The following is a 22,400-nucleotide window of genomic DNA, read 5'->3' as shown; positions in this document are numbered from 1 at the left end:
CCAGCCTGTCAAGGTCCCTCTGGATGGCAGCCCAGCTCGGTGTCGTCGGCAAACTTGCTGAGGGCGTGCTCAATCCCACTGTCTGTGTCACTGGCAAAGATGTCACCACGCCTAAAGCTGGAGACTCCAGAGCAGCCGGGAGAAGGGGGAGCGGAGGCAGCCCCCAGGCTCTTCCCCTGAGCTGGCTCTCAGTGCCTGGCTGCAGGCAGAACGTGCCCAGGGGAGCACGGCTGAAGGCAGGACGCAGCCCAACGGAAGGGCTGAGGTGTGGGCAGTCAGAGAGACCTGGGGAAGGGTGAGGATGGACCGTTGGGTTTTGGCAGGGGGGAGGTTGAACCTTTGCTCCTTCCAGGAGAGCAGACCTGGGCCTGGGGAGTAGGCATGGACAGTCTCCAGAACTCCCAAGTGCCTCTTCTCTGCCTTTACCTGGGGCGAGCCGGTCCTTCATACCACCAAAGAAACGACACTGGAGGGACTCGGAAGCCATCTCAGAAATCCTTGTAGAGAAAAGCAGCCCAGCAGCCAGCCCACCTACAGGTTCTAATCCCAGTGCAACCAGAAGGTCTACTCCTCTGTTCCTTGCCACCATGGGTCAGGTGCCTGCTCCCGGGAGTAGCCGTTTGCATCCCATCATGATCCGCAGACCAGCGCCAGGGGCTTCTGCGAGGTTTCTCAGAGGCTGCTCTTGCCGCGGCCATAAATGCACCAAGGAACCATGGGCTGTGGGTAGGGTGAAAATGGGAACGTGCCAAGAGGAAAACAGACTGGGTCCCAAAGTCAGCAGAAGACTGGCCAGAGGCTGGAAAATCTGCTGGATGAGGAAGGACCAAGAGAGCTGAGGCTGCCCACCGCAGGGAAGAGGAGGCTGGGGGGAGAGCTGAGGTCTCCCAGGGGCGAGGACAGCCAAGCAGTGCTGTCACCGGACAAGCTTTGTAAGCTGCCCGTGCCTTGGGACAGGGTCGCCTTGCAAACCTGCTTCCAGGCTGATTTCCAAGCCTCTCGCTGAACTTCGTTCAGGTGCTGAAGAAACAGAGTGGTTAAACCAGGTCCCACATCGCAGTGCCTTGGAGCCTGCAGTGATGGTCCTGGGAGGCACTGGCTGAGACGCGACGGGGCGAGAGATGCTCCTCGGGCTGCTGTGAGACAGCCTGACATCAGGCAGGGAGGGGACACGGTTCACTGGATCACGGCCTTCGGCCCTTGCTGCCATTTGGCTGTGCTGATGATGAGGATCTTCATCCCCGGGAAGGCCCAGCACGTGGGAAGGGCTCTGGGGCACAGACCTTCTCCAAGCCGGGAGCCACCTTGCCCTGTTGCAATTTCCTCAGCTGGAAAAACGTAGTTCCTTTGGGATGAGCAGGAGAAGACGTGCCACACCGCAGGCTGGGGAGGTCCTCCACAGCTTGTTGCAGGCTTGCGTCCAGTGGGACATCCCTGTCGGTGCTGCCGGGCTCACTTGGGCTCTTTGGTGGGACAGCACCAGCGATGGACGCCTGCAGAGGCCCAGACACAATTCTACCCTCTTCTCATCCTTGTTCTCTTCACGTGGTGAGACCCTGTGAGACGCTTCGCTCCCCGCCAGCCTCTACAGCCCACTCCACTGCTCGCTGAAGGCAGAAGAAAGACTTTGGTTCACTTCCACAGGCTGCGGACAAGGACCTTGCGTGCTGGGGCTAGAAGCCAGCTTTCAAATAACACCCTCTACGCAGAATTTCTCCTAACCCCTTCCAGCAGAACCGCCGTGTTCAGGGGGGTGTTCTCTTTGCATCGAGCCCGTCTCTTCTTCTGTCCCCTCTTCCCGCGTGAACCGTCTGCAGCGAGCTGCAGAGCACGGCTGAAGGGCAAAGCCAAGCCTGCTTCAGATCAAACAGCACTTCAAGGCCTGATGCTGCTGCCAAGGCCAGAAATAAAAGCCTGCCCAGGAGCTGCCATGTGCGAGGCGGCTCTGCTCCACAAGTCACCTGGGTATCTGGAAGCTGCACACGGATGCAATTCATTTCACTTGGAGTCCAAAAAAGCTCAGGCGGCCTCTAAGAGCAGAAAATGCTCCAGGCCCATTCCACTTTTCCTCCCTCTTTCTTTTCGTACTGGAATAACAAATGCAAAAGCCCGGGCAGTGAAAAGGCGGAATGCGGCGAGCTCTCAGCCGACGCTCAGAGCAGCGAAACTTCTGCTTGCTGGCACAGACCGAGGCACCAGCCTCAAGCACGGCCTGGCCTGCTGGGACCACCAACAGCTATTTTCTCCCAGGTTCCTTCAAATTTTGGAGCTGAGCAATAGGCGAGCTTGGCTCCACAGTTAAAGCACCTATGAGAGGAAAACAGAGCTGGAAAGATCATAGCAGGGACCCTGCAAACTCCTGGCTTGAAGGACTTAAAGGCCAACTGGTTTTGGTTAGGAAACCACGTCTCAGATGGGTCTTAGGAGACACAAATGTAGTGAGAGGCCAAAGCTCTGCTGTCTCCTGCAAAGGCTGGTGAAGCTGGGTGGTGAAGTGGGTGAGAAGCGTTGACCTTCAGGCTTTGGGAGCAGTCCTGGCCACCCCAGCGCCGGGCTGGATCCGTCCCTGGATCTCCAGAGGAACGCTGCAGCTTCCTTGACGCTGGCGCCCAGCTTTGCAAACATGCACGCAGCTCTCAGACGGACGGGCCGAGGCCTTTGTGGACTACGATTTGAGCTGTCTGCCTCTCGTGTGAGCAGAGCTCGTCACAGGTTTGCTCTCCACTCTACCTCTGTTGCATGCGAGCCCCACTCCTCGCCGACCTGTCCTGCCCACGCATCCACACCTGGTACCATGCCCTTTCCAAACTGGAATGGTTTTCTCCTGCAGATGAGTCCAAGTGAAAATGCTCTGCATAGCCTTGCCCTGCTTTTGTCTTCTATTCCTTCAGCAGAAACCCCTTTTTTCTCCTTACTCAAAGCCACCGGAGATGCCACGTGGCAAGCAGGCTCTCGCCCTCCTTCCACCCCACCCGCAGCCCCACGAGCTGTGTGAGTTCCCTTCTGACCCCAGTCTGCACCCGGGGCTGCAGGAACGCGCTGCTGCTCCGGAGCCTGCTGCCAGCCAGGTTTGGGACGCTGCTGCGGAACAGAACCTTCCCGCGGCTTGGAGAAGAGAGATTTTAGCCTGGGAGTAAGGAAAAGGGATTCCACCAAGGGTGGAAAACTCCCAGGGAGGGGTTTCTTGCCCGGCAGCAAGGCTACGGGGCGGCAGACGCGCTGGTGGGGGCTGATTCCGTCCGTGACAGCCGCCTCGCCCGCTCCTTCTGACTCCCACCTCGTTTCTCGGAGCGTTCCTTACGACTCTCCACCTGCATGTCACAAGCAAGCCGATTTTCCGCGACAGATTAAGCGCCTGGTGTGACAAATGTACTTAAAGTCAGGCGGGGAGACTCCTCTGCAGCCTGCAAGAGGGGCTCTGCGAGCCTGCCGGCGCGGGGTGATGCAGACGATGCCGGCGCGGCCGGCCGCACGCCCCGCGGGTCTGCGAGGACACCCGTGCAGTGCCACGGTCGCTCTGCTCTCTGTCAGGGGCTGGAGGACACATCGTGTGGTCACAGCGTCGTGCAGCCAGGCACAGCCCGCAGTGTCTCAGGAGCAACGCTGGCAGCGTTAAGCGGAATTAATGAAAACATCTGAGGTGCCCTTCGTGTCCTACAAACCCTGCGGCAGCTAAATTAAATACCTCTCTGCGGGAGGCCTCTCACTGCACCTCCCCATCTCCTGGAAAGGAAAGGGGTGAGAGAGGAATTCTGGCACTGTGCAAAGCCCCCGACATCACCCTTCCTCCTCCCGCCAGCGCTGGCTTTTCCCTACTGGGGTACCGGGGGACCAGCGGAGCGGTTCCCTGTGTCGCAGTGCTAAGCCTGGGCGTGCTGGACGGGCCCCACGCGTGCGCGTGAGCAGCGTCCGAGCGCGTCGGGCTGGAGCTGTCGCGACGCCTTACCCTCGGATGTCTGGAGGACCAGGGTCTTGCTGTACGGGCTGACTCCCGTTTTGTTGAAGGCTTTGACGCGTGCGCTGTAGGTGCTGTTGAAGTGAAGCCCGTCCACCGTGCACATGGTCTCCTTGCCCACGTACACCTCCTGCAAAGCAAGAGCAGTTAGTGCCCGGCCCAGGGCGGTCGTGACGCACAGAGTTCAGCCACGCTCTGCGACCTGGGGCAGGCTTAGCAGCACTGGATCTGGCTGAAGCAGAGCACAACGGCCCTAAGATCTGCTCCTTGACAGCACCGCAGGGTAAAACCAGTTTCTCTAGGGGAAGGACATGCTACTCATACACAACCAAGTCACAAGGCATCAATCCCAGCCAAGCTCCCACGGAATCCCAGAGGAGCTCTGCCACAGAGAGGAATCTGATGGAATCATACGTTGGAAAAGACCTCTGAGATCATTGAGTCCAACCGTCAACCCAACCCCACCGTGCCTGCTAAACCCAAGTGCCACATCCACACAGTTTTTGAACCCCTCCAGGGATGGGGACTCCACCACTGCCCTGGGCAGCCTGGTCCAACGCCTGACCGCTCTTTCAGTAAAGAAATTGTTCCTAATATCCAATCTGAACCTCCCCTGACACAACTTCAGGCCATTGCCTCTCGTCCTATCGCTGGTTACCTGGGAGAAGAGACCAACCCCCACCTCACTCCAACCTCCTTTCAGGCAGCTGTAGAGAGCGAGAAGGTCCCCCCTCAGCCTCCTTTTCTCCAGACTGAACAGCCCCAGCTCCCTCAGCCGCTCCTCATCAGACTTGCTCTCCAGACCCCTCCCCAGCCTCGCTGCCCTTCTCTGGACACACTCCAGCCCCTCAATGTCCTTCTTGGAGTGAGGGGCCCAACGCTGAACACAGCACTTGAGGTGCGGCCTCACCAGTGCCGAGTCCAGGGGCACGATCCCCTCCCTGCTCCTGCTGGCCACACCATTGCTGATCCAAGCCACGATGCCGTTGGCCTTCTTGGCCACCTGGGCACACTGCTGGCTCCTGGTCAGCCGGCTGTCGACCAGCACCCCCAGGGCCTTTTCCGCCAGGCAGCTCTCCAGCCCCTCCTCCCCAAGCCTGCAGCGTTGCCTGGGGTTGTTGTGACCCAAGGGCAGGACCCAGCACTTGGCCTTGTTGGACCTCATGAAGTTGGCCTGGGCCCATCGATCCAGCCTGTCCAGACCCCTCTGCAGAGCTTTCCTACCCTCGAGCAGATCGACACTCCTGCCCAGCTTGGTGTCATCTGCAAACTGACTGAGGGAGCACTCAATGCCCTCATCCAGGTCATTGCTAAAGATGTTCAACAAGACCGGACCCAAAACTGAGCCCTGGGGAACACCACTTGTGACCGGCCGCCAGCTGGATTGAACTCCATCCACCACCACTCGGCCATTCATCCAGTTCTTTATCCAGGGAAGAGCACACCCAGCTCTGGGTTTACACAGACTGAGCCCCGGACACAGAAACATCCTTGCAGAAAACAATTTTCCATGTCAGGGTGGCAGGATCAAACCATTCCTTGAAAGAAAACGAGGTGACCGCGGCAAGCGGGCTCTGACTCACCGGCGTGTTACGCTTCTGCTGCTGTAGCCCCGCTCAGAGGAACGGAGCCGTGCGAGCGGGGACGGCGGTGAGCAGGCCTGCGGGCTACCGACACACGTGGCTCACAAACCCTCGACTTGCAATTAGCAGATCCCACGCCAGCGCCCTGTCTGCTGCCGGGGCCATGCGGTGCTGCTGCTTCCAGAGCCAACGCTTGAATCCGGCCCCTTTCCTCGCAGGTGGGTGCGAGTCCCCAGAGCTTATCGGGGTGCCTGCATGCTCCCCAGCACTGCAGAGCAGAGATGATGGCTCCCACCCCTCCTGAGACCCTGACCGGGGCTGGGAGCAGCCTCCTGCTCCTTTCTCACTCCAGATGCCACCTCTACCACCTCTCTTCTGCCTCGGCTCTGCTCTGGTTCCTGCTTGGCCGAGTTTCTGGTGGATGAATTCAGAAAATGCCATGGGCTGGTCCCTGCGCCTGCTCTCGGTGGATGTGAGCACGCCAGGATAATTATCAGCGTGTCGGATCGGAGAAAAATCATATTTTAATTGCATAATTACAGCAATTTAAAAGCCCTCAGGCCTTAAACACCTCTGCTTGCTGGCAGCTGGCAAACCATGAGTCTTCCATGGCAATTAGCACACCTCGCATGAAATATTTAGCAACCCAAAAAGACCCAGATTCAGCCGTGTTCTTTGCACTTGCAAGTCCTTGGTCACTGGAAAGGTATTTCCACCCCCTCAAATAACCTTGCCCCCCCCAAAACAGCCCACAGCTTGTCTGCACCATCAGCTTCCCTGGGCACCCCCGCAGCGAGCCTCACGTTTCCAGGGATGGAGGGGACTTGGAAAAAAAGTCTGGGGAACTCTTCGGTCCCCTCGTGGCAGGGCAGTACCGGAGCCAGGAGCAACGCCTTGCCGCCGGGGCTGGCTCTGTGCTCCGAGCACCTACCCTGAACTGGCCGCCGTTGCCGTCGTCGAGCTCCAGGATGTAGCCCTCCACCTGCACCGTCGACAAGGGCGGCTGCTTCCAGGACAAGGTGGCACTGTTGTTGTGGGTGCAACACTCCTCCAGCTGCAGGATCGGCGGGGCCGGCACTGGGGAGGAAACTAAACACAAATTAGTGTAACCCCAGCTGCTGGCATGGAGAGGAGGAGCTGGGGGGGGACAGCGGCCGCGGGCACGGTTCGGCTGGAGCGTGGAGGATGCGTTTATCGCCTTGGAAGCCAGCACGGCGCCAGGGACGCAACCGTGCTCTGTGAGGTGGGGAGGAAGCAGAAAGGACCACTCTCCAAACAAGCTCCACCAAATTTCTCCACCCCGCGGCCTGGCGAAGCTGAGATTTCCCCAGAGCCTCTCCGCTTTCTTCCTGGTTTTTAATGCGTTTTGGTGAAATACGGGCAGCGCAATGATCTCCCTGGGAGGGAACCGCCGGGACTCTTCACGGCAGCCGGTCCCAAACCTGGGACGCTCTCCCACGCGCTCTGCAGAGCTGGCTGCAGCTGCGGGCCTGGCCTTATCTGCTCTGCTTTCCCATCAGACAAATTCCCCACGACAAAACAAGCCATGCCGGAGCAGCGGAGACGAACCTCGGTCCCTGCAGAACAGGGAGCGCCTGATCTTTTGGCCATGGTAGAGCCTGTCCTAAAAGGGGAGGTGACCCCAGGAACTCTGAGACCTCACAGAATCACAGAATGGTAGGGGTTGGAAGGGACCTCTGTGGGTCATCTAGTCCAACCCTCCTGCCGAAGCAGAGTCACCTACAGTAGTCTGTAGAGGACCTTGTCCAGGCAGGTCTTGAATATCTCCAGAGAAAGAGACTCCACAGCCTCCCTGGGCAGCCTAGGCCAGGGCTCCGTTACCTTCAGAGGGAAGAAATTCTTCCTCATGTTCAGACCTGGTGAAGAGATGAGCATCCCTCCCAGCGATGCTGATTTAGCACCAAGGAATGACAGCCCTTCACTTGCCAAAAAAGGCTCGGGGTCCTTCCACGCTGTCCCAGGCAGAGCACCCACGCCGGGGGGGACGGCAGGCCGGTTCCCCTGGGGTCCCCAGCGCTGTCCCTTGGCCAGCTCAGCCAGCACGCAGCCCTCGCTGCTCAGCGTGTCCCGGAGAGGCTGAAGAGGCGCAAGGACATCTCAGAGAGGTCTCCCAACAGGCACCAGACGGTCCCTGCCCTCAGCCTCTGCACGCTGCTGGAACTGGAGCTGGGAGGTTGGGCACCCCACAGCCTCCCACCAGCTACACGGGGGGTGTAAAGGGCCGTCAGGGCTTTTTCTGCTCCGACCGCTGTATCTGAGCACCTGCACATGTGTAACGCAGCCCGCTCCTGCTCTGCAAAGCATGGAGGGGTGACAGCATGACAGGGAAAGGGCATGTCCACTGACACACCCCATCCCCTGGCCAGGGAGACCCACCCCAAACCTCCTCTCCACAGAGCTGCTTGTCCTCCGTCCTCATCTTCACTGCTCAAAGTCTGGCAAGAGCCAGTGGCAGGAAGATGTGGAGAATGCAGACAAGGTGTGGAGGAGCCTCGGATGCCCGGGAAAGAGAAGACGGACTCACTGGTGAGGTTCACCACTCACCACCTCCCTCTGTGACTCCTCCACTTCCTGGGTTGGATCCTCAGGAACCACCAGGCTGAGGGCCTGGAGAAATCGAGCGGAAAAAGGCCTTACGTTGCAGCTCATACAGCAGGAGGGATGCTGCTCGCGCCCAGCACGCGCTGGCAACGGATGCGGGATGCCCTGTACCTGCTGCTCTTTACTGAGACCTCTGGTGCTGCCCTGCCTCCGCCGGTGCTGCGACACGGGTTTGGGATTCACAGAATCACAGAAAGTCAGGGGTTGGCAGGGACCTCTGTGGGTCACCCAGCCCAACCCCCTGCCCAAGCAGGGTCACCCACAGCAGGCTGCACAGCACCACGTCCAGGTGGGGCTGAAATATCTCCAGAGAAGGAGACTCCACAGCCTCCCTGGGCAGCCTGGGCCAGGGCTCCGTCACCCTCAGAGGGAAGAAGTTCTTCCTCATCTTCAGCTGGAGCTTCCTCTGCTTCAGTTTGTGCCCGTTGCCCCTTGTCCTGTCACTGGGCACCACTGAAAAGAGTCTGGCCCCATCCTCCTGACACCCACCCTGCAGATATTTAGAGGCATTTCTAAGGTCCCCTCTCAGCCTTCTCTTCTTCAGGCTGAACAAGCCCAGCTCCCTCAGCCTCTCCTCGTAGGGGAGATGCTCCAGTCCCCTCCTCATCCTCGTAGCCCTCCGCTGGACTCTCTCCAGTAGCTCCTCATCTTTCTTGAACTGGGGAGCCCAGCACTGGACACAGCACTGCAGATGGGGCCTCACCAGGGCAGAGCAGAGGGGGAGGAGAACCTCCCTCGACCTGCTGCCCACACTCCTCCTCATGCACCCCAGGATCCCATTGGCCTTCTTGGCAGCCAGGGCACGCTGCTGGCTCATGGTCACCCTGTCGTCCCCCAGCACTCCCAGTCCCTCTCCGCAGAGCTGCTCTCCAGCAGGTCAGCCCCAGCCTGTACTGGTGCCTGGGGTTGTTCCTCCCCAGGTGCAGGACCCTGCACTTGCCCTTGTTGAACCTCATCAGGTTCCTCTCCGCCCAGCTCTCCAGCCTGTCCAGGTCTCGCTGAATGGCAGCACGGCCTGGCAGTGTATCCACCGCTCCTCCCAGTTTAGTATCATCAGGAAACTTGCTGAGGGTGCACTCTAAGTCTCCATCCAACCACCACCTTCTGCAAAGTCTACAAAATGCAGCAACTTCTTTCCACAGTGAGGGTGAGGCGAGAGGAGGCCTCTCTCAGCTCTGCCCTGCCTCCACAGAGGAGGGCAGGCGGCTAAACCAGCAGCAGCTTTGCTGTTATTAATTAAAACTAACCCTCCGGGCTGAAGTGAAAGAAGGGAGCGCAGGAACACGCTAATGTCTCCACGACTTGCGTGTAAGCGAAACAGTAACCCAGCCCTCGCTGGGCTTGTCTCCCTTTCCTATCAAAAATTTTACTGACACTTCAAATTAACGGCCTGGCTAACGACGAGCAACAAGACACCGCTCGTTATCGTCGCAGAGGAAGCGCGTGGTCAAGAGCCTTCCTGTGTCTGAGCGCTGAGAAACGCTGCTGGGTGCGAACGGCTCCCGAGCCAGGAAACCCGGCCGCGACGGCGACGCGGAGCCACGCCAGACCCGCAGCCGGTGGCCGCTCCTCCAGGCAGCTCGTTCACACCAGCTGAAGGTACAAGCCCACGTTCCCCGTCCTCCTGAGCTTCCCTGCGTCACAGCCCATTTGCGTCCTCCGTCGGCTTCCCAGGGCTTGCCAAGCTGCAGATTGCTCACGGGTTGCAGAGGCTCTCTGCTTCCTGCCGAGCGATGCAAACGTGGCAGCTCTCGGTGCTACGGGAGAGGGAGCACGGAGGGAACGGAGAACAAGGAGGAAATTAAAGCTGAAACGAAAGTCTAAAACAACCGGGAGGAGAGGGGAGGGAGGAAAGACCCCAAGCTAAGCGCTGTGGCTCTTTGAGCCTTTGTGTTTGGAGGGACAGGGTGGCTGCCCGCAGCAGGCAGCTCGCTAGCTGGCCCAGGCCAGGCGCTGCTCAGCACTGAGCAAGCGAGCGTGTCCGAGCACGGGTCTGGGAAATGCCTTGCGCTGCTCCCAGGACCCTGGTCCCAACCTGCACCAGCTGAGCAGGGACCAGCCCGGCTCTCCTGGCACCGCAGAGCTCTTTCCAAAGCACTGCCAGGCAAAACCAAGCTCCTGGCACCTTGACCTGGCACGCAGCCGCCCAGGGATCGGAGACACGAGGCAGGGGAACAGGCATAACTCTGCATCTGAGGTGCCCAGTCTTGTTGGGAGAAGATGAGAAAGTCTCCTCTGCTGCCCCATCCCAGTGAGGAGCTGCATGGAAGCACCCAGCATGAGCAGGCATGTCGAAAGGCACTGGAGATATTCTTACCTTTCATCTGCACGAAGTCGAGCTGATGGATGGACTGTAGCAGCGGGGCGTTGTCCAGGTTCAGGTCGAAGTCCGTGGTCATCCGGGGTGTGAGCGTCCCCTTTCCCCACTGGTCCTCGGTTAAGTGCACCCTCCTGATGAGAGCGTCGGAGATCTGGTGGGAAGGAGCAGCCGCAGCTACCGAGGGCCGTCCGGGCTGCGTGCTGCGCCCCGTCCCTACCCCGCTCTCCCTCCCTGCACCTCCCAGGCTGCCGCTTCCGTCCCTGACTGCCAAAGGCCGGGACATCGCACGTGGTTTCTAGCATCGCCCTTTGCTGCAGCCTCAGATCGGCAGAGGGGCTCCAGGCCTGTGACTAGTGGTGTCCCCCAGCGCTCAGTACTGGGCCCAGTCTTCTTCATCAATGACCTGGATGAAGAGTTAGAGTGTCCCCTCAGCAATTTTGCTGATGACACAAACCTGGGAGGAGTGGTGGATACACACGCAGGCTGTGCTGCCATCCAGCGAGACCTGGACAGGCTGGAGAGTTGGGCAGAGAGGAACCTGATGAGGTTCAACAAGGGCAGGAGGAGGGTGGCCAGCAGGGCGAGGGAGGTTCTCCTCCCCCTCTACTCTGCCCTGGTGAGGCCCCATCTGCAGTGCTGTGTCCAGTTCTGGGCTCCCCAGTTCAAGAAAGGTGAGGAGCTACTGGAGAGAGTCCAGCGGAGGGCTACGAGGATGAGGAGGGGACTGGAGCATCTCTCCTACAAGGAGAGGCTGTGGGAGCTGGGCTTGTTCAGCCTGGAGAAGAGAAGGCTGAGAGGGAACCTTAGAAATGCCTCTAAATATCTGCAGGGTGGGTGTCAGGAGGACGGGGCCAGACTCTTTCCAGTGGTGCCCAGCGACAGGACAAGGGGCAATGGGCACAAACTGAAGCAGAGGGAGTTCCAGCTGAAGATGAGCAAGAACTTCTTCCCTCTGAGGGTGACGGAGCCCTGGCCCAGGCTGCCCAGGGAGGCTGTGGAGTCTCCTTCTCTGGAGATATTCCAGCCCCGCCTGGACGCGGTGCTGTGCAGCCTGCTCTGGGTGACCCTGCTTGGGCAGGGGGTTGGGCTGGGTGACCCACAGAGGGCCCCGCCAGCCCCTGCCATTCTGTGATTCTGTGATTCTGTGATACCTGGGGACTATTTTAAAGGCAGGGTCTAGCACCAAAAGGCAGCAGCCCAGGAATGAACGGTGGGATGCAGTTCTCAAGGGCTGTGTGTCCTTCTCCGGCTGGAGAGCCACGAGACAGCACGCTGCTCCAGAGATACACCACAGCCTGCTGCGACCCTCCGCTCAGAGTCAGAAACGTCCCTGGCCTGCTTCTGCTTCTGTCCTTCTACCAACCTGGAGGCGATGAGAGGCTGGCCCTGGATTCTATAGCTGGAAAAGCTGGGGACGTCATCCCTGGACTCAGCTATGTCACCCCCAGGCCCTCGGCTGTGCAAGCCCCCTCCCGCTCCGCTTGCAGCCCAGAGGTGGGCAGCTCCCCACCGACCTGCAGGAAGCCGCTGGGGTCGTTCTCCTTGATGACCTCCAGGCAGTACTCCATCAGGCCCGTCGTCTGGCGCAGCTTGACCGTGCAGTGAGAAATCTGGTCTCGCACCACCTGCAACGGGACAAGGAGAGAGCGGTGTCGCTCGGAGCTGCGGGGCTTCGGGGGACGGGGGGCAAACGGGCTTCGGTGCTGCGTGGGCACAGGGACAGGGTCAGGGCAACGCCAAGGGAGACAAAGACTCCAGGGACGAGAAGAAGGCCAAGGAACTGGCCAAGACTCATAGACTGAATTCCAGATCCTTGAAAACCTGGCGAACAACAGCGAGCCTTGTTTAGCTCAAAATTATTAACCCACGTAATTACTCAAAGCAGCAGGGCAGTTCCTTGCTCCGTCTTTAATTAAAACAGCTGCCAAATGACAACTTATGAACTCCATGCAAAGCAAACGCCTGGCTCCGCAGCCACGCAGACTCCGTGGGGCTGCCCCACGCGTCCTCGGCGCGGAGCCGGGCTGCGGCGTTGGTTCCGGGGCAGCTGCACCCAACCGTCCCGGGTGAGGAGCCAGCCTGGGATTTTGGTATTTCCAAGAGGAATGAACACACCACCTCCGCCAGCATCAGCTCTGAAGATCTGCTCGAGATGCTCATCTGCCCACCAGCTGGGATGGAGCATGCTGCAGAATTGACTCGTTTTTCTGCACCGGCCGCAGCAGGAGTCTGGGGATGAGCTCGGAGGGAGAGGAGATGAGTCCTGCTCGCCGCGTGGCAGGGCTCCCTACGGCGTGCCCCGCTCTGCCCGGGGCTGCCCGTCCTCTTGCACCCAGGGACGGTTCCCCAGCGCGACGTGTCTCAGCATCCCAGCACCGGAGCACACCCAAGCGTGCGGTTTGGCCGGCGCCGCGGGCTCTGCTGACCTTCCCTGAAGCGCAGCGGGGAGGACGGCGTTCAGGCTCCGGCACCGCTGCCCGGGCTCTCGGAGCGGCTGCAAGGTGCTCCCCGACGCCGAACCCCCACGAAGGAGCAGTGCAGGCCTGCACCCGGCGTCGGTGCGGTTTCTTGAGCAGAACAGGCAGTCAGACCTGGCGGCGGACGGGACATCGGCAGAGCAGTCAGGAAGAGAGATTTTATGCTTTAGAGGAACGTGCCCATGGCAGATAATTTTTAATTTTTTTTGTTCCTGGAAGAGCTTTAAAGCTGTGTAAAGTTCTTCACTAGGACCGAACAAAGCTATGCAGCTCTAGGTATCGCAGCTACTCAGGGTGTTACAGACGGTAAGGACCAGCTTCCCGTCAGCACCTGCAGCTGCAGTGCGACGGAAACAAGCTGCACCAAGCAGCGATTCACATCTCCGAAAGCACAGCTATCCCTCAGCATGGCAGCCCGGGAGTCCCAGTGCCCGTGTGCCCACCGCTCCCCGGGCCGAGCTCCTCCGGCGAGCATCCCCAGCGGTCCGAGCAACGGGGAGGTGGGACGAAGCACACGTCAGCTTCCCCCGGTGAAGGAACTGCGAGAGTCCAGTGGAGGGCTATGAGGATGAGGAGGGGACTGGAGCATCTCTCCTACGAGGAGAGGCTGAGGGAGCTGGGCTTGTTCAGCCTGGAGAAGAGAAGGCTGAGAGGGGACCTTAGAAATGCCTCTAAATATCTGCAGGGTGGGTGTCAGGAGGACGGGGCCAGACTCTTTTTAGTGGTGCCCAGTGACAGGACAAGGGGCAACGGGCACAAACTGAAGCAGAGGAAGCTCCAGCTGAACATGAGGAAGAACTTCTTCCCTCTGAGGGTGACGGAGCCCTGGCCCAGGCTGCCCAGAGGGGCTGTGGAGTCTCCTTCTCTGGAGATATTCAAGATCCACCTGGACAAGGTCCTCTACAGCCTACTGTAGGTGACCCTGCTTCGGCAGGGGGTTGGACTAGATGACCCACAGAGGTCCCTTCCAACCCCGAACATTCTGTGATTCTGTGAACCTGGGCTGCAAGGCGGGCGATGACTCCTGCAGGGAAATCATGTGTTGCTTAATTATAATTTAATCACCTCTACTGAATCACCTAACAGGAAGAAAAGAATTGCCTGTCTTGCAACTTGGGACAACGTATCTGCTTTGGTGAAATGCCACGAAGGGCTCTCCCAGCCAGCTCCCGATTTTTAGGGAGCAGCCGCTCTGTGCTGCTTTTACCAACCCCATCCTGGTGTTCCCAGCCTGCGGCAGAGGCTGGAGCACACCCGGGCATGGGGAGAGCCTCACCCCGTGTGTTGGGTGGGCAAGGCACCAGAGCGAGCTCCCATCTTGCTGCTCTTGACCAAGACGTGGGTGTGGAGGCTTGCAGAGATGCTGGACCAAGATGTGAGTGCGGAGGCTTGCAGAGATGCTGGACCAAGACGTGGGCGTGGAGGCTTGCAGAGATGCTGGACCAAGACGTGGGTGCAGAGGCTTGCAGAGATGCTGGACCAAGACGTGGGCGTGGAGGCTTGCAGAGATGCTGGACCAAGACGTGGGTGCAGAGGCTTGCAGAGATGCTGGACCAAGACGTGGGCGTGGAGGCTTGCAGAGATGCTGGACCAAGACGTGGGTGCGGAGGCTTGCAGAGATGCTGGACCAAGATGTTGGTGCAGAGGCTTGCAGAGATGCTGGACCAAGATGTGGGTGTGGAGGCTTGCAGAGATGCTGGACCAAGACGTGGGTGCAGAGGCTTGCAGAGATGCTGGACCAAGATGTGGGTGCAGAGGCTTGCAGAGATGCTGGACCAAGACGTGGGTGTGGAAGCTTGCAGAGATGCTGGACTAAGACGTGGGTGCAGAGGCTCGCAGAGATGCTGGAGCACTCTGAGACGGGGCTAGCAAGCAGCATGATGAGCACACACTGGTTTTGGCCTCAAACACTTAGGGGAAGAGTCCATTCAATGCCAGTTTCTAACGCCTGAGTGCACTGGAATGGCTCCGCTGGGGTGGAGCGGAGGCAACAGCTAGTCCTGGAGATCCAGACTCCTACACTGACCTTTGCTGAAAGCGTGGGTGAGCCCCTGGCCTTCCCTTGCCTTCTCCGTGGGGATGGTCAGTCCTTCGGGGCAGGAGCCAGAAGGTGCAGCGGGGCTGCAAAGCCTTGCAGCAACCTGCAGCCCCTGCCACGCAACACAAAGCAGCCCCTCGCCTTGGTGTGACCTCTTCTGCCCAGAGAGAGAGGGTGCTGGGGGGGTTGTTCTGCTCTTGCTCAGGCGTGGGGATGCTGGGTCTCCCAGCACTGGGTGTGAGGTGAGCCCAGCCTCTGGGCTCTAACCTTGCTGTTAGAGCATAACCTGAGTGCCCCGACCGAGCCAGAGCAAGGTTTTGCATTCGCCGCCTGCTGGGCTGCAGACGGGCGAGTGGGGATCCCACCCTGAACGCCCAGAAAAGGGGCTTCCTCCGTTCCTGTGAGACCCCTCTCCGGGGAAATGCACATGCCAGGAAGGCAGCAAAGATGGGATTGGTAAAACAATCTTCTTATCTTCTTTGCAGCTTAAATCTCTGTCTGGTTTGCCCAGGATAATGAATTTGAGAGCCTCTCCCTGCCCGAGGAGATGCTTTCGAAGTATTACCCGCAGAACCGCCATCTGCTACCGCCAGCCAGACGGGAGCCTCCAAGAAGCGGCATTTGCCTGGTGAAGACAGGCACGGTGTCCCCTGGCTCTGGCCAGGCGGCTGGCACCTCTGTCACCCTCCTGGCCAAGGGACAGGGTTGCTGGCGAGACACGGGGACCTCAGCGTGAGACCTGCGGGGCCTCTGGCACTGCCTGGGAGCTGGGAGCTGGGGCACAGGGGTGCCAGCCCCGACTTTGTCCCTCAGCCCTGCCCGCTCCCCGGCAGCAGGGTGAGGTGAGGCCATCGCCAGCCGGCTCCACGGTGACCGATTACCGAGCTTCCTGGCAGATTGTCCCTGCTGATAAAGGTCTGGTCCAGAGTGGAAGTCCTCGTTGCAGGCTACATAAATCCTTATGCGCGTGGGTGCAAACTGAGATGTCCAGCCGAGGGCTACAAGGATGGTGAGGGGACTGGAGCATCTCTCCTACGAGGAGAGGCTGAGGGAGCTGGGCTTGTTCAGCCTGGAGAAGAGAAGGCTGAGAGGGGACCTTAGAAATGCTTATAAATATCTGAAGGGTGGGGGTCAGGAGGATGGGGCCAGACTCTTTTCAGTGGTGCCCAGCGACAGGACAAGGGGCAATGGGCACAAACTGAAGCAGAGGAAGTTCCAGCTGAAGATGAGGAAGAACTTCTTCCCTCTGAGGGTGACGGAGCCCTGGCCCAGGCTGCCCAGGGAGGCTGTGGAGTCTCCTTCTCTGGAGATACTCAAGACCCACCTGGACAAGGTCCTCTACAGCCTACTGTAGGTGACCCTGCTTCAGCAGGAGGGTTGGACTAAGTGACCCACAGAGGTCCCTGCCAACCCCAAACATTCTGTGATTCTGTGAGATACAAGAAATTCCATGTAAACGTAAGTAAAAGCTTTTTTTTTTTTTTTTTTCATAAAGGTGGTCAAAGACCAGGACAGAGAGGCTGTGGAGTCTCCAGCCTTGGAGACACCCAAAACCCAACCGGAGGCACCCCGGGGCAGCTGGCTCTAGGTGCTCAGGAACCGCACCCAAAGCAGCGGCCGGGGCTCAGTCCCAGCCCACATCTTCAGCCCCAGCGATCCTGCCCTTCTGCATGCCATCCCCTCCGAGGACCCAGCACCCATTCATTTGGAGAACTAGAGCATGAAGCAGCAGTTCAATTGCGGCATCTACACAGCAGGCGAGCCGACAGCAGAAATCCACGTTTCCCTTCACCATCACCAAACCATTTTCAAGGCAAGAGGAGGGATCTTCAGCTGGGACCTAGTGTGGCTTCGTGCCTTTGCAGCTTCTGTGCTCCACACAGGAGAAATGGGACGCAGACAGGAACAGTGAGACTCCATGAATCGTTTTGATGAGGGAAATGAAAGGATCTAAAATTGAGACATAAACATCTCCCACAGCTTTGAAGGCAAGGTCTAAACGCAGTGGGGCCGGTGAAGCTGAAAAGTTTTCCATATGGCCTTAAGCATCCTGTGGTTCTTCTCGAGCATCAGGGATTTGCACTGCCTGGGGTACCTCAGCTCCCTGTTACCCCAGTAATGAAGAGTATTTCCATGAAGAGAGCTGAAAGTGAAATCTTCTTCCCTCTGAGGGTGACGGAGCCCTGGCCCAGGCTGCCCAGGGAGGCTGTGGAGTCTCCTTCTCTGGAGATATTCCAGCCCCGCCTGCACGCGGTGCTGTGCAGCCTGCTCTGGGTGACCCTGCTTGGGCAGGGGGTTGGGCTGGGTGACCCACAGAGGTCCCTGCCAACCCCGACCATGCTGGGATTCTGTGAAGCCCCTCAAGCCTTTGACTCGTGTAACCACACGCGGCTGTACCGGGCTGAGGGGCAGCCTCGGGAGCCCTCCAAAGGCTTGCAGCACTCACCAGATCACCAGGAGAACCAGGCTGCCACGAATTCTGCGTGGACGTAGACAGTTCATAAACCTCTCCTGAAACCATGCTGGTATCACGCCTCCCTGAGCAGCGGCATCTTCTGGGAAAGGGCTCATGGCTCAGCCGGGGAGGGGATCTGGGCAGCTCCGCACATTTTGTTTGCGGTCGTTTTTATCAGACGCCTTTTTTTCCGCTTTAGATGCCAAGGGAGGCAACAGCCCAGAACCTGGCTGCTAATTACAGCCTATAAAAAGGACTTTTGCTGTGCTCTCACAGCAGTTCACTCATACCTTAAAATAGGAAATTTATTGCAAGAGCTTTTCTTCCCAGCAAGATGACATTAACTATAATTTACATTTTAACACAGCTCCTAGAAGGCAATAACATCCGCACTCATCCCTACTTAAATGTCTTCCTCGCCTTCCTCCTCTTTTCAGTACTTGGCCAGATAACGGGTTTTCAAGGTGCTCCACCTCACTCGAACCTCGGCTCCTCAGGGCCCCGGATGAGTCCTGATGGCGTGTGGGGCACGGAGCCTCCTCGCCCTGGGCACAGCGTGGCCGGGGTACGGTCACCGGCACGGCCGTGAGGACGGAGGGTGGTGTGACGGGGATGGAAAAATCCTGGATGGGAAAATCCCCGGGACAGATCCCGATGGTTTGATTGTGCTGAATCCCATCACCACCGAACGGAACATTTCCAGGTGGATGTTTCCATGGTGACTTGCCTCTTGTTACTGGGAGAAGGCTCTGGCTGGAGCTGGGAAAAGCAGGGCTGCTGCGTTAACAACCCTGCACCATCCTGGAGGCTTGCACAGCCTGTTCTGGTCAAAGGCTGCTGTACGGCCCCGTGAGTGTGGGAAGCTGCGATACGGAGACCTGCAGAGCCGCTGGAGAACACAGCACATGGACGGACGCTGCGGAGCACAGGCTTCATCCAGCTGCTCAGCAAAACAAGTGGGAAGCTTGAGGGATGTCAGAAAGCCAGAGGCACCTCTGCAGCCCGATCGCAGCTCTGCAGAGCTCCTCAGTGCCCAGCTCCTGGTGCTGATGGCCTTCCCAAGGCGCTCAGACAACATGGCAGGGGGAACATCATGCAGAGTGTGGAGGGATTTGTATGACAGGGTGACCAAGAGCCAGCAGTGTGCCCTGGGTGCCAAGAAGGCCAATGGGATCCTGGGGTGCATCAAGAGGAGTGTGGCCAGCAGGTCGAGGGAGGTTCTCCTCCCCCTCTACTCTGCCCTGGTGAGGCCCCATCTGGAGTCCTGTGTCCAGTGCTGGGCTCCCCAGTTCAAGAAAGATGAGGAGCTACTGGAGAGAGTCCAGCAGAGGGCTACGAGGATGATGAGGGGACTGGAGCATCTCTCCTCCGAGGAGAGGCTGAGGGAGCTGGGCTTGTTCAGCCTGAAGAAGAGAAGGCTGAGAGGGGACCTTACAAATGCCTACAAATATCTGCAGGGTGGACATCAGGAGGACGGGGCCAGACTTTTTCCGATGGTGCCCAGCGACAGGACAAGGGGCAATGGGCACAAACTGAAGCAGAGGAAGTTCCAGCTGAAGATGAGGAAGAACTTCTTCCCTCTGAGGGTGACGGACCCCTGGCCCAGGCTGCCCAGGGAGGCTGTGGAGTCTCCTTCTCTGGAGATATTCCAGACCCACCTGGACGCGGTGCTGTGCAGCCTGCTCTGGGTGACCCTGCTTGGGCAGGGGGTTGGGCTGGGTGACCCACAGAGGTCCCTTCCAACCCCAAACATCCTGTGGGATACACGTGTGCAGGTGCTGGGGGGACAGGCGATATGGCAAGAGCAAGCAGTGGGATGCAGCTCCCTTCCTCCAGCCAAAAAGTGAAAGGCCTCTGTGGGTGGTGCTGAGCAGGGAAATTGCTTTGTGCTGCCCGGCTTTGTGAAAGTTTAATTAACCATGCCCTGAAGAGGAAGAGGGAAAGAGAGCCCACCAGGCAGTGGGGGTCCTCTCCGTGCCCAGAAGACAGGCTGGCGGCGTGGCGTGCCTTTTTGGGGTCGTGCTTTATCGTCGGACGTGGAGCACTGATGCCGGGCTCGGTCCCACAAAGCTGCTGGTGTCCATCTCTCAGTGGAAACCCTCAGGAGCCCTGGTGTTGCGGTGCCCGTCGTCTGCAGGCAGACTGGAGGCTGGTGGCCTCCTCCCTCATTTTAGCTACATCCAGGAATCCCTCTGGGACCTCCCGGGTGGCCTCATCCCTCCTAGGGATGCAAGTGGAGACAGAGAAGAGATGTTTCTAGCCCAAACATTGAACCTTTGGAGGAGCGACCCTCGAAGCTGACCCTGGCTGCCAAGAAGGCCAATGGGATCCTGGGGTGCATCAAGAAGAGTGTGGCCAGCAGGACAAGGGAGGTTCTCCTTCCCCTCTACACTGCCCTGGTGAGGCCTCATCTGGAGTACTGTGTCCAGTTCTGGGCTCCCCAGTTCAAGAAGGATGAAGAGCTACTGGAGAGAGTCCAGCGGAGGGCTACAAGGATGGTGAGGGGACTGGAGCATCTCCACTACGAGGAGAGGTTGAGGGAACTGGGCTTGTTCAGCCTGGAGAAGAGAAGGCTGCGAGGGGACCTTATAAATGCCTACAAATATCTGAAGGGTGGGTGTCAGGAGGATGGGGCCAAGCTCTTTCCAGTGGTGCCCAGTGACAGGACAAGGGGCAATGGGCACAAACTGAGGCACAGGAAGTTCCGTCTGAACATGAGGAGGAACTTCTTCCCTCTGAGGGTGACGGAGCCCTGGCCCAGGCTGCCCAGGGAGGTTGTGGAGTCTCCTTCTCTGGAGATATTCAAGACCTGCCTGGACAAGGTCCTGTGCAGCCTGCTGTAGGTGACCCTGCTTCGGCACGGGGGTTGGACTAGATGACCCACAGAGGTCCCTTCCAACCCCTACTATTCTGTGTGTGTGATTCTGTGTGAAGCACAAAGTGATGTCGGTGTGAAATGCCTTAGCTGGGCCGTACCAGTGAAGGCCAGGGTGCAACCACCTTGTCCAGCAGATACTGGGCCCTGCTACGCCTGCTCCACCGCTCCCAGGTGAGATTTGGCCCTTTGCTTCCCTTCTCAGCCCCAAAGCAGCTGAAAAGTCGCGCTGTAGGAACTGCAGCACAAGCCAGGAGTCCCTTTTCACAGCTGACCCCAGCGCTCACGTCTACAGCTGCATCTCGGCTCCTCCAACGCCAACAACTCACCTCGCGGTGAAACCATCACCGTGAGGCCACGAGGTGCTCACCAAGCACAGAAAACAGAGCAATTCCTAATCCTGCCTGATGACAAAACTGGCATCTCATGACACCAAGTGCCCCAGGACCTCAGTTGAAGCCAGCAGAAGTTACAGGCACTCAGCATCCTGCAGGATCATGCTAGTAGCTCGGAAGCAACACGGGGCATGAAGAAGGTCCTTTTCCAGCCCATGGGTGCTGTACACATGGCTCTGCTGACCTAACAACTAGTAATTGGCCTGGTAATGGGGTAAATCAGGGGGAACCACCACCTGGAGGAAGCAGCGCTTTGCTCAGGGCCCGTCACGCTGGGAGCGGGCTGGGCATCCGCAGCAAAGCAGAATTCAGCTGATGTCAAAAGCAAGAGCGGCTTCCCAGCGACCTCCCCGCTCTTCCTGCAGAGCTTCACCCCAGCAAACAGCACCGTGGTCCTTGTCCCATCCAGCACCAGTCCCGCAGAAAGCTCTCTGCCCACCTGAACGGGTGGGTAGGGGCTCACCTTCAGCTTGTGCTCGTGCTCCTTGTTGACCCGGGACAGCAGCTGGGCTTTCCTTCTGTTGAGGGCATCGATGAGGGCGTCGCACTGGGCCACCAGGCAGGCCTCGAACTCCACGCTGTTCTCCTGCGGGGCAGAGCAGAAGCATCACAGCCCGGGGCACGTCTCCATTTCAGTTGGGAAACCTGATTTTTTGTTTTATAATACTACACAGGCCATTTCTCTATGGGCAGCTGCACCACAGCAACACACAACTCCATACCACTAGCACGTGGGGTGCAGGTGAGGAACAGGTTTGGTCCGTCCTTGGCCAGATCCTCTGCCTAGAGCAGAGATGAGAGGGGCTGGGGTCTCTGCTGCTCCTCCATGACACAGGCAGCTTTGGCAGCAGCAGTTTTTGGAGGGCTGCAGTGGGGTACTACGAAAAGGCAGGTGCTGACTGTGGGCCTCTTTGGGAGAGCACCCACCAAACCAAGCTGGGGAGATGGGGCAGAGGATTGCAGAGAGCAGCTCATCCCCGTGGGAAGGGGCTGCTCCTCGGCCTGGAGACACGGTACCTGGATTTGCTGCACCATGTTGCGGAGCTGGACCAGGAACTCTTTTGCTTCCTTGGCTCTGTCTGACAAGCCGTTCAGGGCCTGGGAAAGCTGGCTCTGCAGGGGGGAAGAAAGAGCAGGGTTATTTCCATGTCCTGGACTCCTCCTTGTGCTGGAGGAGCCGATGTGTGTGTGATTGGGGCTGGGGATGGACTGCAGCCCAGCACTGCCTTCCCGGGGCGTGTAGCCTTCAGCAGCTCACCGAGGTGCCCTTCTGTCCTGCTGCCCTGAGTGCAAGGAGAGGAAAAGGAGGGTTAGCCATCACCACAGATGCCCTGGGTTTGGGAAGCAGATACTCAGTGTCCACCTCCTCCACAGGCTTCCCTGGCTGATCAGAGACAAGCCTCATCCATCCTGGGTCTCAAAGTGAGCCAGTCGCTACCTCCCCTGGATCTCAGAATCACAGAATATTCAGGGTTGGCAGGGACCTCTGTGGGTCACCCAGCCCAACCCCCTGCCCAAGCAGGGTCACCCAGAGCAGGCTGCACAGCACCGCGTCCAGGCGGGGCTGGAATATCTCCAGAGAAGGAGACTCCACAGCCTCCCTGGGCAGCCGGGGCCAGGGCTCCGTCACCCTCAGAGGGAAGAAGTTCTTCCTCGTGTTCAGCTGGAGCTTCCTCTGCT

The 22,400-nt window shown here is 58.8% G+C and overlaps 1 protein-coding gene across 4 annotated transcripts in view; it reads right to left on the bottom strand.

The window, feature by feature from the left end:
- Positions 1 to 22,400, bottom strand: part of TRIM9 (tripartite motif containing 9) — a 79,248-nt gene that overhangs the window by 12,847 nt on the left and 44,001 nt on the right. For 2 of the 4 annotated variants that reach the window (XM_075427224.1, XM_075427226.1), the window contains exons 2-7: positions 21,738 to 21,833; positions 21,184 to 21,306; positions 11,995 to 12,105; positions 10,478 to 10,631; positions 6,470 to 6,627; positions 3,947 to 4,085 (exon numbers count right to left, since the gene is read on the bottom strand). In XM_075427224.1, coding sequence (XP_075283339.1) covers positions 3,947 to 4,085; positions 6,470 to 6,627; positions 10,478 to 10,631; positions 11,995 to 12,105; positions 21,184 to 21,306; positions 21,738 to 21,833 — 781 coding nt within the window. The remainder of the gene's footprint in view (positions 1 to 3,946; positions 4,086 to 6,469; positions 6,628 to 10,477; positions 10,632 to 11,994; positions 12,106 to 21,183; positions 21,307 to 21,737; positions 21,834 to 22,400) is intronic. The other 2 variants (XM_075427225.1, XM_075427228.1) reach the window with 1 other exon arrangement.

The sequence above is a fragment of the Opisthocomus hoazin genome, chromosome 7, assembly GCF_030867145.1.
Source record: "Opisthocomus hoazin isolate bOpiHoa1 chromosome 7, bOpiHoa1.hap1, whole genome shotgun sequence".
Lineage (NCBI taxonomy): Eukaryota > Metazoa > Chordata > Aves > Opisthocomiformes > Opisthocomidae > Opisthocomus > Opisthocomus hoazin.
This window is presented reverse-complemented; position numbering and strand designations above follow the sequence as displayed.